The following is a 17,454-nucleotide window of genomic DNA, read 5'->3' on the forward strand; positions in this document are numbered from 1 at the left end:
GGGTGGGTTCACATCCGTGGCCGGTCTCTGGTTTACTCAATCCGGCCGGTTTCTGTCCTCTACCCCGCGAAACTGGACAGGAGACGGAAACCGGGTGGTCAGTTTTCAAACCCAATCAATTGGATGGGTTTGCAAAGGTGACTGCCCATGTGCGCCTTCTGCCTGTGCGTGGGGTAACAGTTTTTGTTTTTGTTTTTTTTTTTAAACTGGACACAAAGTACTGCATGTCCGACTTTGTGTCCGGCTGAAAAAAAACTTTTCCCGCGGACAGGCAGAAGGCGCACATCGACAGACTTGGAATGTTCCCTGAATTGGATGTATAAAGTTATCTTGCCTGGAATTTTCCATTGCTTAAGTCAGAGCAGGCACAACATATGGGTATTGTTTTACCTGCCGCCTACTGAGGCAGAGCACACATTAATGGATAATTAGCAGTAATTAATGTTGACCAATGAGGAGGTATGCCATCTTACATACACCTGGGGCAAGAAATCACTCATGTAATGTATGGCAATAAATTTATTAGGGAAGGAAGTTTGTTCTATCTTCCATTCAAGGAAAGGAAAATTACTGGTAAGACATTTTTCTTTCATGATCATCCTTAGCAGCACAACATATGGAACTGCAAAGCAAAAAAGGGAGGGTGTCCTGGAGAAATGCTTGTAACACCTGTCTGTCAAATTCAGAGCCCATGTAGGCAGTGATCTCCTATATGTAATTGTTGGCAAACCTAGAGGACAAGTTCCGTGTTGTAGTTCTGTATATCTGATCACAGCAAACATAGTTTATCTCTGCCCAAGAACTTGAGGTGGATCTGGTAGAGTGTGTCTGCAAGGATGAAGGGAAGGGACACAAGGAAAACTTTACCTTTGAGGCAGAAAGACAGACTAGATTTGCTTGCTTTGTAGGCCTTATTTCTTCCTTGATATTCAACAAATAGGGCATCTGAATTCATAAAGTCACTAGTTCTATCTAAGGTGGACACTGCCCTCTTGACATTAAGAGTATGCAACTTGGCTAAGGCAATAGTGATCAGAAGAAGCAGAGTCTTCCAAGAGATACTTCAGAGATAACAGTTGCGATTCAAATAGAGAATCTGAGACTTGTTTCAGGATAAGAGACAGATCCTAGGCTGGAACGGGATGTCAAACTAGTGGTTTGAGATTTATGTCAGCCCTGAATGATCGGCAGACAAGAAGCTGGTTGGAGAATGGAAGATTATGAATGATAATCTGTTTTCCCTTAGCCCAAACAGCAGCACAACTGGGGTATTTCTGCCCCTGTGAGCTGTTAGGACAGGTGGAACTTTTAATTAACTAACAGCTTTAACCCCTTATAAGAGGCCGCAAGACCTCCTCCCCCCTGTGTTAGTATCAAAGTATACAAATACAATATATACAATGACAAGGATCTGGGAGGGAGCCTTGTGCTGCTGTTTGGGCTAAGGGAAAACAGGTTATCATTCATAATCTTCCATTCCCCCTACGCCCAACCAGCAGCACAACTGGGGATTTAGCAAGTATCGCTATTACCCTAGGGTGGGTGATCCTGGCAGGCTGATGCCAAGACAGACTGTCCAAACGCTGTGGAATCCGCCGCACGCCAATCCAGCCTGTAGTGCCTGGCGAAGGTCAGCTGTGAACTCCAGGAAGCAGCGGCACATATCTGTTCCAAGGAAAGGGAACGTCTTTCTGCCCAGGACGTTGCCACCGCTCTGGTGGCGTGGGCATGGACAAACTCAGGTACCGGAAGGTCTTGAACACGCAGGGAGCAGGTGATGGCCTCCTTGATCCATTTTGACAGTCACCTTCGATGCTTTGACACCTCTATTGTGGCCAAACACATTGATCAGCACATTTTCTGATCTCCGGAAGGAGGCTGTGCGGTCCAGGTAGATCCGTAGTGCTCTGACCAAGTCCAGCTTGTGCATCTTCTCTTCCCACTCGGAAGTGGGGGAGGGAAAGAAGGCCGGTAAAGAAATTACCTGGTTGATATTCTGAAGTGAAGGTACCTTTGGCAAGAATCCTGGAACAAACCTCAGCTGTACCCTGTCTGAGAAAAAGGTTATAAAGGGTTCCGAGGCCGCTAAGGCCTGTAGTTCTCCAACCCTTTTGGTGGAGGTTATGGCCAACAGAAAGGTAACCTTGTATGATAGGTACTTCCAATCCACCTCAGATAAAGGTTCAAAGGGGGGAGCACAGAGCCCCTGTAGAACTGCAGCCAGATCCCACCGAGGGACTGGAGGTTGTACCTTGGGTCGGAGCCTGGCGGCCCCTCTTAGGAACTGCTTGATTAGAGGATCTTGTGATAGCCGAGTCTCCAGGAGAGCGGACAGAGCTGAAACTTGAACCTTCAGGTTGGCTGGTGATAGCCCCCTCTCTAGGCCGTCTTGTAGGAATTCCACAATTGAATTTGTCGGAGTTGTGCTGGTTCTCCTCACACCTGCCTCGGAATATTCGGGCGATCCTCTGATAGCTCCGGTTAGTAGATTCCGCTCTTGAATGGGCTAGTGTCCTTAGCGCTCCCTGGGACAATCCTCTATCTCCACATACGGCGCGGTTAACCTCCAGGCAGTGAGGTTGAACCTGTCCAGGTCCTGGCAGAGCTGTCTGTTTAGAGTTACCAGGTTGTGGACTGATGGAAGCCTCCAGTAGATCCCTCGACTCATCAGAATGAGGTGGGTAAACCATGCCCTTTTTGGCCAGAACGGCATGATCACTATTGCCGAGGTCTGGTCCTGCCTGAGTTTCGCCAATACCTTTGGAATCATCGGAATGGGAGGAAAAACGTATGCCAGTTTGAACCTCCAAGGTATTGACAGGGCATCCACCGCCAAAGGGTTGTCTTCCCGGTACAGGGAGCAAAACCTTTCTACTTTGGCGTTATATTGGGTGGCCATCAGATCCACCTCGGGGAGACCCCACATCTCGGTAAGATGGTGAAAGATTTACGGATCCAGGGACCATTCGCCTGACGTCACCAGGCCTCTGCTGAGCTGATCCGCAAGGATGTTCAAGCGACTTCGAATGTGAACTGCCGACAACTGGGACAGATTCTTCTCTGCCCAGGCAAATATTAGGTTGGTCACCTGCAGGAGAGAGGGGGATCTGGTTCCCCCTTGTTTGTTGATGATGTGAATTGCTGTTAAGTTGTCCATCCTTATCTTCACAGCTTGTCCCTGCAGGTGAGGTGCAAACGCCAGAAGTGCACGGTGAACTGCCGTAAGCTCGCGCCAATTGGACGAGCGCGTTTTCTCCAGACGATTCCATGTACCTTGTACTGGGGTCTCCCCTAGATGCGCTCCCCATCCTGTGAGGGAGGCATCTGTAGTCAACAGGATTCAGGAGGTCTGGACCGTGGACTTTCCGTCTTGGAGATGAGACCACCAAGCCAGTGATCGACGGGTACTGATGGATAACTGGATAGGCTTCTGAAGTCCTGAAGGACTGTGGTTCCTGACTCTCAAGATCTCGCTTTGTAACGGGCGCATGTGCCACAGGGCCCAGGGGACTGCCTCGATGGTGGCGGACATGAGACCTAGGACTTTCATGGCCGTCCTGATAGTAACCTTCCGGGTAATGGATAGGTGATGAGCCGCTCGACCAATCTTCTCCTTGCAAGGAGAGGGCAGGGAGATTGTCATACTGAGAGAGTCCAAGATGAATCCCAGGAACTGGATCCGGGTTGATGGAACCACTACTGACTTCTGCCAGTTTACTAGCCAGCCCAGCTCGTTTAGTAAAGCCACTGTGGTCTCTAGTTGTGTGACGAGAACCTCCTTTGACCGGGCTTTTAGGAGCCAGTCGTCTAGATACGGAACTGTAAAGATCCCTTGGAGGCGCAGGGCGGCTGCGACCGGAGCCACTACCTTTGTGAAGGTGTGGGGGGCCGAGGATATGCCGAATGGGAGAGCCGTAAACTGGAAATGAGACAACTTTCCGTTTAGGTACACAGCAATCCTTAGGAATCTCCTGTGGGCTGGAAAAATAGGTACGTGGAGGTATGCGTCCCTTAGGTCCAAGGTAACGAAGTGATCTCCGGGCTGCAGGAAGGGGAGCACCGATCTGATGGTTTCCATCCGGAACCGTACCTTATGGATGAATTGATTCAGGTATCTGAGATCGATGATCATCCGCCTGACGACTTGGGAACTAAGAAGACCGGAGAGTAGACGCCTTGGCCGCGTTCTGTAAGAGGAACCGGTTCCAGCGCAGCTTTGTCCACGTACTCCTGAACGGACTTCTCTAGATGAAGTTGTTTGGTGCCCTGAAAAGGGCGAGTTGTTATAAATTTCTCTGCCGGATGAGAGATGAAGCTTATTTTGTATCCTTCCTGGATCAGTTGTAAGACCCAGGGGTCCTGAATATGAAGAATCCAGGCGGCCGAATGATGGAAAAGCCGGCCGCCTACAGCTGCGGGGGCGCGGGGAAGAGAGGTCGGATAGTCAGAAGGATGAGCGCTTCTGCTGGTCACGGGAGGCACCACGACCTCTCCCTCTGGCCTGGGGGCCGGAGCGTCTCTGGCCTCGAGAACCTCTTCTGGAAAATCCGCGGCCCCGAAAGGAAGGTCTTCCGCTGCTGGAGGGTTGAGGAATCCGCGAGGCCTTCCACAATTCGGTCTAATTCCCTACCGAATAGCCTTCCAGGCTCGAAGGGGAGGGCACACAGATTAAATTTGGAGGCATTATCGGCTCTCCATGGCTTCAGCCATAATGGGCATCTGGCCGCGGTGGAAAGCGCCATTGCCCTAGAAGCCAGCTTCATTTGGTAAAAGGTAGCCTCTGATAGGTGGTCTACCATCAGATTAATATCTGACATGGCCGAGAGCAGGTCATCTCGATGTACTCCGGTGTCAATGTCCCTAGCCAGGGAAGACCACTCAGCCCGAAGGCCTGACACCACCTTGCTGGCGGAGATGCCCACCAAAGCCTGGGCGGAGGAGGCTGCATATATCCGCCTCAGGGAGCCCTCGACGCGACGGTCCATAGGATCCTGCAGATTCGATCAGTCTTCCGACGGCACCACCGTGCGCTTAGATAGCTTAGCCACGGCCATATCCACTTTGGGGGGGAACCCCCAGGTTCCCTGCTGGGATTCGGCAAGGGGGAACAAGGATCTAAAGCGTTTATTATTATTATTATTATTATTATTATTATTATTATTGTTTATATAGCACCATTAATTCCATGGTGCTTTACATTTGGGGGTTACATACAATTCACAAAATATACAGGTACATATCATACTAACAGTGATCGGCTGGCACAGTGGGGTAGAGGGCCCTGCCCGCGAGGGCTTACAATCTATGAGGGAAGGGGGTAGAGACAGAAGGAGAGGGGGAGACTGTACAGATGGCGGTGCGGTGATAGTGTTATTGGAGGTTGTAGGCCTTCCTGAATAGGTGAGTCTTCAGGGCCTTCTTGAATCCTGTGATTGTGGGGGTCAGTCTTATGTGTCGTGGTAAGGAGTGCCAGAGTATGGGGGATGCACGGGAGAAGTCTTGGAGACGGTTGTGTGAGGAGCGGATGAGGGCAGAGCGGAGTAGGAGGTCGTTGGAGGATCTGAGGTTACGTGTGGGCAGGTAGCGGGAGATGAGGTCAGAGATATATGGAGGGGACAGGTTGTGGATGGCTTTGTATGTTAGCGTAAGTAGCTTGAACTCAATTCGCTGGGCTATGGGTAACCAGTGGAGGGACTGGCAGAGGGGAGCAGCCGATGAAGATCGGGGGGTGAGGTGGATTAAGCGAGCAACACAGTTTAAGGTGGACTGGAGGGGGGCGAGGGTGTTTGCCGGGAGTCCATGCAGAAGGGTGTTGCAGTAGTCTAAGCGGGAGATTATGAGGGCCTGGACGAGCATCTTGGTAGTTTCCGAGGTGAGGAAGGAGCGGATTCGGTGGATGTTCTTGAGCTGGAGGCGACAAGAGGTGTTGAGGGTTTGAATATGTGGTTTGAAGGATAGGTCAGAGTCCAGGGTAACCCCAAGGCATCGGGCCTGTGGGACAGGGGTAAGTGGGGTTCCATTAACTTTGATAGATGGGTCAGGTGGAGGGGCCATACAGGATGGGCTGAAGATGATAAACTCTGTTTTCTCCATGTTGAGTTTGAGAAAGCGGGAGGAGAGGAAGGAGGCTACGGCCGCTAGACAATCTGGAACTCTGGCCAGCAGGGAGGTAATGTCTGGTCCAGAGATGTATATTTGGGTGTCATCGGCATAGCAGTGGTACTGAAAGCCATGAGATTCTATGAGTTGGCCCAGGCCAAGGGTGTAGATGGAGAACAGGAGGGGTCCTAGGACGGAGCCTTGGGGGACACCTACAGAGAGAGGGCGAGGTGAGGAGGTGGTGTGCGAGTGGGAGACGCTGAATGTGCGGTCAGAGAGGTATGAGGAGATCCAGGAATGGGCCAGGTCTGAGATACCAAGGGATGAGAGAATTTCTAACAGGAGGGAGTGGTCAACTGTGTCAAAGGCAGAGGAGAGGTCGAGGAGGAGGAGGACAGAGTAATGGCGCTTGGCTTTGGCGGTTAGCAGGTCGTTAGTGACTTTTGTTAGGGCAGTTTCAGTGGAGTGCCGGGGTCTGAAGCCTGACTGAAGTCTGTCAAAGAGCAGGTTGGACGAGAGATAGGAGGAGAGTTCTGAGTGGACGTGTTGCTCGAGAAGTTTTGAGGCGTACGGGAGCAGTGAGATGGGACGATAGTTGGCAGGAGAGGACGGGTCCAGGGACGGTTTCTTAAGTATAGGAGTGACAGTGGCGTGTTTGAAGGCTGAGGGGAAGGATCCATTGGTTAGGGATAGATTGAAGAGATGGATTAGGGCTGGAGTGATAACTTCAGTGAGCTTGGGGATGAGATGTGATTGAATCGGGTCGAGCGCACAGGAGGTGAGGTGGGATTTGGAGATTAGGGAGGAGAGTTTTTCATCAGTGATGGAGGAGAAACAGGTCAGGGATGGGGAGCAGCGAGTAGTTGGGTGGATGGATTGTCGGGGGAGTAGGGTGAGACTGTCTCTGATGGTGTCAATTTTAGTTTTAAAGTAGGAGGCGAAGTCGTCAGCTGAGATAAGTGATGTCGGAGGGGGGGCGGGAGGACGGAGTTGAAGGTGGAGAATAGTTGTTTGGGGTTGCGAGAGAGTGCGGATATGAGTGTGGTGAAGTAGACCTGCTTGGCGGCGGTGAGTGCGTTCTTAAATGTGAGAACTGCCTCTTTGTACCTGAGGAAGTCCTCCTGGGAGTGGCTTTTCTTCCAGAGGCGCTCTGCAACCCGCGAGGCACATCTCAGTTTTTTAGTCTGGTCAGTGTGCCAGGGTTGTCTATTGGTTGGTCGGGCTCTGGAGTTTGTGTAGGGGGCTACAGAATCAAGGGCTGAGGTAATGGTGGTATTATAGAAGGCAGCAGCGGCATCTGTGTCCTGGATTGAGGATATGTCAGCGAGTGGTAGGAGAGAGTCTGAGAGGGTGCAGGTGTCAAGGCGGTTGAGGTTCCTGCGGGGGCATGGTGGTTTAGAGAGTGGGGGGTCCGTTGGAGAAGAGAGGGCAGAGAACGTTAGCAGGTTGTGGTCAGAGAGCGTGGATGGAGAGTTAGAGAGGTTGCATATGGAGCAGAGGCGGGTGAATATTAGGTCTAGTGTGCCCCCCTTTGTGTGGGTGGCAGAAGAGGACCAGAGGGAGAGACCAAAGGAGGTGGTGAGGGACAAGAGACTGGAGGCGGAAGGGTGGTCTGTGTTAATGGGGATGTTGAAATCCCCCATGATGATGGTGGGGGTGTCTGTAGATAGGAAGTGTGTGAGCCAGGTGGTGAAGTGGTCGATAAAGGCAGCGGTAGGTCCTGGCGGTCGATATATGACGGCCAGTCGGAGGTTGGTGGGTGAGTAGATACGAACAGAATGCACTTCAAAGGAGGGGGGGTTAAGGGCAGGTAGCGCCTGGATAGGGGCAAATGAACACTTGTCTGACAGGAGGATGCCGACGCCTCCGCCAGGTTTGCTGTTGGGGCGGGGAGTATGTGAGAATTGCAGACCTCCATAGGCGAGTGCAGCGGGGGAGGCTGTGTCTGAGGGGGGTCAGCCATGTTTCAGTGAGACCAAGAAATGTAAAATCATTGAGAATGAAAAGGTCGTGGATGTAGGTAAGTTTATTACATACGGAGCGGGCATTCCACAGTGCACCGGGGAGGGCAGGGGGAGGGGTAGGAGTGAGTGAGATTGGTTTGAGATTTCGGGGGTTCCGTGCTCTAGCGCCAGTTGTGGGGAAACGGCTGACAGTGGAGATTTGCTGTGGAGGTCCAGGGTTAGGAGATATGTCACCAGAAGTAAGGAGGAGCAGGGAGAGGGACAGCAGGTGTAGGTAGGAGAGGCTGCGGGGGGGTTGTATGTGTCTGGGGCGGAAAGCCTGCAGATTTGTGAGGAGTTGTGCAGAGAAAGTTATACGGTGGGGTAGGAGAGAGGGAGAGATGAGGATTTCTTTACTGACCAGACTGGTTTGGGGTGGAAAGGTGGTTTTTACAAGGAGTGGGAGAACAACAGTGATTGAAATGAGAAACATTTCTGGTAGACAAGTGAGCAGTTTACAGCAGATGGATTATGTTACCTTCTGTTCCCTTCTGGTTCAATTCTGGTTCAATTCTGGTATAATTCTGGTATAATTCTGGTATAATTCTGGTATAATTCTGGAGTCTACACTTAGATGCACTTGGATGCATGCTGGATTACAGAATGACCAAGGCCAGAATGACCTAAGCTATTACATTTATACAAGCCTAGGTGTGTAAGATGTCTATCAGGTGTGAATATGGGTGGGCATATAAGCAGAGGCAATCAGGCCAGGTTCAAAGAGAGGGAAATGAGACAGGAAAGAACACAGTAGGGTTAAACAACAGGTATCACACTGATATAGTGGCTACAATGTGCTATGCATATCACGTACCAACAGAGAGATTGAATGATAGTAGCAGGCAAGGAAGCAGTTAAGCAGGATACAGGACTATATTTTCATGGGCATAGGAGTATATTTCCATGGGTTATACACGTACCAACAGAGAGATTGAATGATAGTAGCAGGCAAGGAGTTAAACGCTTTTTCCGGCCGTCTCCATTCAGCCTCCATCTTTCGGACTAAATCCGAATTTGCCCTGAAGGATCTGGATCTTCTGCTGGATCCTTCCCCGCTCTCACGGTCCCTTGACCGGATGGTCTTGAGCAGCCTTGGCATCTTTTCCAATGGAAATATAGATTTCTCAGCTTCCTCGGATTCCCCCTCTGAATCCACCTCCCCAATATGGAGATCCTCCAAAGGGGGGAGAGAGAGCTCACTGGGCTCTACTCGAGGTCTTTTTGCCATGTGGGAAATGGTATCTTTAACTTCTCTCATGGACTGATGAACGAAGTCTTTTACCCAGCCGACCACATCACGCAGGGGGGGTATCCTCTGATGGGGGGCCTCTGCATCCATGGCAATATCTATATTCATATCCGTCAGGTAAGGGAATCCTGCATTTACTGCAGGATAAATGCTTCCTCTTGGAAGTCGTCTTACCTCGGGAAGGGAGCACGGAGGATGAAGAGGAGGACATGCTAAGGAGAAAGCAAATACCAAGTTATTCAGGCTCCATATAAGTAACGAGGTTTGCCCGCCCCTCCCCCCGTGCCAAACCTGAAACAATACGGTTAACCACCACAATGTGCTTGAGGGACAAACCGACAGCTTGAGCACCCAGAGAGTGAGCAAGCAAAGCAGTGATGACAGGGGGGAGTTTAAATAAGCCGGGCAAACCAAGAGGGGCGGGGTTTACGATGAGGCCCCGCCCCCTCACTACATAGACCCGAATCTTGTCCAAACGGGGCCCCTGGAAACTGGACACGACCAGGAGGAGACCTGAATACTCCCCCCCTCATCACCAGCAAGGGAGGGGGGAGAAAATAGCACAAAAAAACGCAGTTAGCGGTGACAGACGGCCGGAGAACTGCGCATGCGCGGCAAACCCGGAAGCGGAAGTCCACCGCCCGGGAACACGGCTGCGCACTACAGTTCCCCTTCGCCGCTGGAGAAGAGAAGTTCCTCCCCGCCTCCTGACCCGCCGAAGTGCTGGCAGACGCGCGCCGGCACAAGGGGAGGATGAGAACACCCCGGACGGGAGGAGACAAGGAGAGGAGGTAAGAAGCTGAAAATCGGAGGGAGAGGTGCCCCCTGTAAGAGGTTGCAACACCTCTCCCCCCCCCCCCCGCCACCTGTCCTGTCCGCACAGGACAGAAAAAAACACAGGGGGGAGGAGGTCTTGCGGCCTCTTATAGGGGGTTAAAGCTGTTAGGACAGGTGGAACTTTTAATTAACTAACAGCTCACAGGGGCAGAAATACCCCAGTTGTGCTGCTGGTTGGGCGTAGGGGGAAAGAACAGTTAAACTATATTTGATAGCAGAAAAATGGGCTATATTTAGTTTGAAGCATCTGTCAAACCCTTGTTGGAAGTTCTGAAGTAGGAAGGGAAGATCTGATGGTGAGGAATTTGTCTGGGAACACTGTACCGTGAATTTTTCCAAAATTCTACCAGATTTCCTAATAGTTGTGTGTTCGATGGGCGCCAACAGGGCCTTGATGACTTGCTCATTGCAGAAATTTACCAGACCCCCAGGAATCAGCCCTGGATGCCTGCAAATTTTAATAGTCCTGGAGTACCTGCGTCTGTATCGCTTATATATTGAATGAACTAAGGGTGCCCATGACCTGTCAAAACAGACTTGGAATGTCCCTCTGTCCATTAATCTTTGCCATTCAGTCTCCACGATGCCAGCTGTAGGAATTGAGGGTCTGAGTGGACAAGGCAAGTCTGAGTTGGGAGATCTTTGTGGAGAGGAAGTTTCTAACAATTCTTCCCTGTAAAATGTAGCAGCAGGGAAAACCAGGCTCTCCTTGACCAATATGGTTATATCAGACTTGCCTGTGTTTGAACTTCATTTTTTTTTTTTTTTTTGAGGACCTTCAAAATGAGGAAATTGGAGGAAACACTCAAACTAAATCCCAGGACCAAGGAATTGGCACTGTCCAGGAAGGTGGAATGCTCCTTCTGGTTGATAAAAAAAAACAGGGAAGGTTTGTCCCACCTGATTTGGTTGAAAACTTGCTAGCTATGGCAGCACACCTGCTAATACAGTGTTCTGCTTAGCAAATCAACCTTCAGATTGAGGGCCCCCTTTAAATACATAGCTGAGAGTGAATGTATTTCTATACCCACTGGAGTAGCTTCCTGAATTCAGACAGAAGGAGAGTTTTTGGATTGGACTAGCACTGTACTGTCTTCTAGGATCTGCCAACAAAGAGTAAAGGCAAGCCATGCAGCTTTCACCTCTGAAATTGGATGAAGCTTGGTCTTCAGTGGACCTGAGCCCAAAGGGTATCTACCTGGGCTCCCCATTTCCTGGCAGAGGAGTCTGTAGTGAGGTCCACTTGTGGGATGTGGTATAAAGATCTCCCAACCAGAAAAGGCAATGGTGGCAGAGAGATGAATAGATAGAACTGGATGGAGCTGTCAGGAATCAGTCCAGTCCTAGCTTGAGTGGAGCAGCTATGACAACAATTATCTTTGTAAATACTCCTGGCATAGTAGAGATCCCAGAAGGAAAAGGCAGGCACCTGAACTGGAGGATGTTTGGGCCTTTTTTCTTTTTTTTTATTGCTAGCCTCAGGAACCGTCTGTGAGCAGAATTGGTGTGTGCAGGTACACTTTTTTTTAAAAGTCTGTGGAGCCCATGAAATCTGTGGATAGTATGTCTTTTACAAACCGAATCCACCTTGAACCTTTGTTCGTTTCCGACCTGTTAAATGCTGAGCTTAGTAGAGATTTGAACCAGAAGAATTCACTCACTGTTCTGTAGTTGAGCACAGGAAGGGCAGGTATCTGCATGAATATAGTCAGTCATGGGTTGCTGGAACTATTTAAAAAGTGTGTGATGGGACTTGCACCTCCTCTTCTTCGCAGCTGGACATATCGAAGTAAGGCTAGGGTCACACCTACAACTGTTCCTCACCTGGGGATTCCTCATTCTGCTTTAAAAATGTGGAGAGAAGTCCTGCGAGCACCGCTTTTCTCTCCACATTTTTGCCTCTTTCAGGCGGAAACCCAGCAGACCTTATTATAGTCTATGGGGTCCAGGGGTAACCTCTTTTTTTTTAAAGAGGATTAACGGGATTCTATCATTAGAATCCCTTTTTTAAAAAAAACAACTAAGTACATGTCAGAATATCCTATTCTTCTCTTACCTTTCTTTTTCTGATCCACCACGCCGTTGCTGAGAAATTTCCCTTGTGCTTTTCTAAAATTCTTCAGCAACGCCTTTGTGTTCTTCTCCCAAGCACTTCTTCGCCGAGTCATTGGCCGCATCTTTAGCAAACTGCGTGTGTCCGTCGGCCATTTTCCTGAGGCCGAACAGGCGCTCGTGTGAAAGGACACAGGAAAATGGCCAACGGACATGCGCAGTCAGTGCTTTTGACTGTAGATGCGGCTGATGACCTGGCAAAGAGGTGGTCAGGAGAAGAAGACAGAGGCAAGGCTGCAGAGTTTTTGGATAGCACAGGAGACGCTCCCTGTTCTGTTTGAGCAAAGGGGAACACCTTCTGTGCTGTCTGAAATCTCAATTACATATGGAAGAAATAAGACATTTCTCAGGAAAGTTGGGGGTGAATCAGAAAAAGAAAGGTAAGAGAAGACTAGCCCTTCTTAAGACTACTCCGTACTGAGTTAAAGGGATTTATCATTAGAATAGACTAATAGCCTGCAGTATTGCAACATTAATCTCTAATGGCTACTACTGTGTATAACATTCAGGTCACACCTGATACCCTACTAGCAATTCTCCAGCCTAGGTGTGTGAACGGACTCCAATAATGTTAACAGGAGCCTATAAAGAAATCTATGTCTGAGTGTACTGCGGTAAAGGGACGATTAGAACGTTTAAACTCAACTTAGACCCTTAATCCAGACAGGTATATGTGTATGAACAGCTCCCAATTGCTCACTATTAGGCTAAATAACACAGTCTAAAACTCACACCAAGTAGCCCATGCCTAGAAGGTTCTAAACTGTCTTGGTCACAACTGCATTTTCCAGAATAGCACTGGGATGTATTGTAACACTGGTAGCCTGCAGTATTGCAACATTCACATTGTCTTTTGCTGGTAAGAGTGCCCCTCTACTGCATGCACTTTACACCTATCACTATGAGAAGTGCTCACTTAAACAGCTACAACTACCACAGTGAAAACTACCTTTAGCCCTGCCTATAGTGGACATCCGTGAAGTAAAGTACATGAATGGATGGATGTTTTTGGTTGCGGCTTGCTAGGGCCTTAGCCTAAATCACATACACCAGTTTTTTGCCATAAGTTACGCCAGAATTTTTTGGAGCTTATTTATTAATTTATCTGTTGTGTTTTGTTTTTTTTCTAACCCAGACAACCCCTTTAAACAAAACCACTGCCATACCTTATGTAAATTATTAAATATATTTTATTAATATAAAATTGAAAAATATTTTACAATGTAAAATCTTGGAACAAATTAATCAGCAGCTCTTTTTATTTCGTTCCTTCCCCTTTATTTCAAAGATTGCAGATACTTTTGATGTTGTGGAAATTGTGGTACTTTTTATTTTATGCTGAATGGTAGAAGATGCACATTCTGCTTGATCCTCAAATTCTTTCATTTCCTCTTCTCTGATAACGATTACCTTTCCAAGTGTCTGACCAACAAGACGACAAACATCCTGAGCTTTGCGCCGTGCATTACTTACTGCATTGAGACACACTTGGCGTCTGGAATATACAAATTCATAGCAGTCATTTAACTGTATGTATATATATATATATATATATATATATATATATATATATATATATATATATATATATATATATATACACACACACATACACACACATATAGTTTTCTACTAGTAAAACTCATCATGTAGTAGTGTCCAGCACATAAGAGATTACGTACCTTAACTTTTCCATGTTCTCAGGAGAGTGATAGAACTGGGGTGAAGAAATGCAGACTGAATTGTCTAGTTTTTCAATTAACATGTTGCAAATGTTCTGCAGCTTCTCAAAGTCCTCAAAAACTACGCAGACCTACAAGAAAATAACCAGAACAGTTATAGAAAACATACTGGTAATATTAAAAGAATATACACCTCTATGCCACATTGGCTACATTCAAAAAAATTCAGAAAATCTGCTTTTCTGTATGTCTATCAAAAAAGAGAAACTGCTCCTAGTACACAAATGCATGATAATCTTTCCTTTTTACTAAGATTTGTTCTCATTTTATTTATTTTGTAAATCAAAGGGCAATCATCCTCAAACTTACATTCTATATTAACCCTTCCTCTTTGTTTTCTGTCCACAGGCTACCCGCGATGGGGTGCCGTTGCAGGGCATCGGCATTTAGTCAAGGCTTTGTGCTGCTGATTATGCCTAATTGGCAGGGAGTCATGAGCTGTGAAGTTCACGGCAATATCAAGCAGGATGCTCATATTCTCAGCATCCTGCTGCTATCTCTGTTTCTCAGGGAAAACAAAGAGGCGGAATCTGGGCAAAACCTGCCGCTGGTTTGAGGTTGGAATAAGCGGCAAATTCCTGCATGTGAACTTACCCTTACTTTGGTAGTAGGGAACGCTGAGACCATTCTACTGATCAGTGGAGGACCCATCTATTCTGTTACTGATTTATTTTGTGGGTGGGGGGGTGGGAAAGAAAAAAAAAAAAAAAGCATCTTTAACTTAACATAAGTGTTCCTATATGTTAAGCGGCGTTCACACTACCGCCACTGTCCACCCCGGGGAAACTGGACAGGGGGACGGCTTGCTGGCGGTCAGCTTTAAAACCGATTCATTTTAAAGGTGACCGCCGGTGTCCATATGTGGCCTCTCCACCTGGAAACCGGTTTTTGAAGTTTTTTTTTTTTTGCACGGACACAAAGTCCTGCATGTCAGGAATATCCATGACTTCAGTATAAGGGTGCCTTACGCGCGTATCACATTGAAAGCAATAGGTAAAAAAGCCTCCCATTGATTTCAATGTGGAGCGTGCGTATTCCGGCACCCATAGATCTGTTTTAACGCCGCTCACCCTGAACGAGTTTACATTCAGTATGAGCGGAGTGTTTACTCTGTGTGAAGGCTCCCTAAGACTGAATTTTTAGTTTGTCCCCAGAGTGAGTCTTTAGCCCTTTAGCGTGAAGGGTAATTTCACATGGAGATGTTTGGTGCAGATGAAAAAAAAAAAAATCACAGCAGGATCTATTCCAGCACAGATTTAAGATTTGTTGTAGACTGTGCCATGTATCCGCCTCAAAATCCTGACCAAAAAGACGTCTCCCATTGAAATCAATGGGAGCCGCTTAGGAGTTTTTTCCAGGAGCCGTTTCTTCCGGCTCCCAGGAAAAAGAAGCGAGGTGCTCATTTGAATCACGAGGCAACTCGGCCTGAAGACACTCCCTCCTACGGACTAGGCCCATTCACTGGACCTAATCTGGAGCGGAGTGCGTGGCTGGATGCCGGTGCACTGCAACGGCTTTCAGTTGCGGCTACCTGGCTTTTGGTCTGGAACCTGAGGCAGCCTCCGCCTCAAGTTCCGGACCAAAAATCTCTGTGTGAACTTACCCTAATAATTAGAAATCTAATTCATAAAACACAAAGTGTCTTATGCTCCCCAAAGTAGAATTAATAAAAAACCTTCCTGTAAAAACAAAACTGCAGCAGCGATGTCAGTACGTATAGCATGTCATTACCCACAGGATGTAAATAAAGACTGGCAGGGACTCATCAGAACATGGGCATTGATGCCATCACCAAAGGAAGAAAATGTCCAACATTCATACCTCAGCGTCCATTTGATATGCATTAGTTTTTCTTTCAATTTCCTTGGTAATAGTAATGTTTTCATCCTGTAGAAAAGAAAAATCATCAACAAGCTTCCCAGAGACACTTTACCATAGATGTAAGTTCCCGTCAAGTCTTCAAATATATCATACTGATTTCAGTCAAAATTGTTTTGTGGGTGCCTAAAATTTGGGGCATCTGACCTTACAGCATGATCAGAAACAAGAATCCTAACACTATTAAATCCAATTAAACTAGTCGAACAATAGCTGCTGGTTTATCAAATTAAACAATGGACTTTATTCTGAGGATCTCTGCATTTGATGATTTTCACAATTTTGCCATTGATCACCCTTTGGTTGTTCCACACTAGGTATCCATTTTGCAGACTACAGAACTGCATGCGCTCGGAATTTTTTTCTGATGCGCTATAGAGATGAGTGAGTAATATTCGATCGAATACCTCCCCACCATAGGTATGTGTGTAAGCAGTCAGACACCAAGGGGTTAAGCGCATTGAATAGTCACTGCGCTTAACCCCTTGGTGTTCGGCCACTTACACACATACCTATGGCTCGAATACTACTTGCTCATCTCTATTGCACTAGGATGTACATCTGTGTGCTGTCCATTTTTTATTTTGTTTCCCTCAGACCACACACTTGCATGGCCAAGAAGAAAACGGGAAACCATGCACACCACTAATTTTTTCTCAGTGTCTCTTGGTCTGTGAAAACCAAGAGTGGTGTGAATAGCTACAATCAATGCTGTACAATTTTTTTCATAGGTAACACTGAGAGTTAATGGGCCCTTAGGGCAGTAATATCTACTTTGGCACCAACAGAACAATTCACATACAGCAAATATCTGCTGACACATCAGACACTGCTGCAGATTAAAGAAGAAATCACAGCAGGATCTCTCCTAGCAGGGATCTAAGCTGTGTTGTAGACTGTGCCATGTATCTGAGGGGTGCCCTCCATTTACTCTTCATGTGTCTGGCACGCCTGATCCTTTCTACACACTGTAATAGCAGAATACAGATCTCGGCCTTATAAGCTTCTCACCGTGACCCCTCTCTGGCGCAGGGTCTGGACAATGTACTCCAGCCGTCTTAGTACGCTGCTCTTCGCCTCTGCAGCGGCCCCTTTGCTGCTTGACACAAGTATACACACCCGGGCCCTGTCGGGAGCAGCGCTCAGCTCAGCTGTGCCCGTCACTTGCACTTCCCGCCCTCCCTTCTGCCCGACCACAATGCCCGACTTGTTTTCTAGCTCTTCTACAGCCATGTTAGTCACATCTCCGGGCTGCAGAGACGCGAAAAGCCGTGACACCGGCAACGGAGTAGCCATTGCTTTACTGCTGCTATGGAAACGAGAGCGGCGTACGCACGCAAGCAAATTACGGCGCACGCAATTTACGCAATACGCACGACGAACGTAAACTGTTTGGGAGGGAGGGAGGACTAAAACTCAGTCTCAGGGGTTTAAACCGTAAACCGATTTGGCTCTGTCCGTGTCCTTATTTGTTTTCCTCAGTGCCCAGCTGTAATGTTTTATCTTCCCTGCCCAGTCCTAGTCCTTATTGCCA

At 47.9% G+C, this 17,454-nt stretch overlaps 1 protein-coding gene across 1 annotated transcript; it reads right to left on the reverse strand.

The window, feature by feature from the left end:
- Window positions 1–13,545: 13,545 nt before the first annotated feature.
- IRAK1BP1 (interleukin 1 receptor associated kinase 1 binding protein 1) lies at window positions 13,546–17,218 on the reverse strand. Its single transcript, XM_075266665.1, has 4 exons — window positions 16,932–17,218; window positions 15,864–15,929; window positions 13,983–14,113; window positions 13,546–13,795 (listed from the first exon to the last, which is right to left on the reverse strand). The coding sequence occupies exons 1-4, from the start codon at window positions 17,214–17,216 to the stop codon at window positions 13,546–13,548; spliced, it is 732 nt and encodes a 243-aa protein (XP_075122766.1). The 5' UTR covers window positions 17,217–17,218.
- Between the last annotated feature and the right edge of the window lie 236 nt (window positions 17,219–17,454).

This window comes from Leptodactylus fuscus, chromosome 3 (assembly GCF_031893055.1).
Source record: "Leptodactylus fuscus isolate aLepFus1 chromosome 3, aLepFus1.hap2, whole genome shotgun sequence".
Classification (NCBI taxonomy): Eukaryota; Metazoa; Chordata; class Amphibia; order Anura; family Leptodactylidae; genus Leptodactylus; species Leptodactylus fuscus.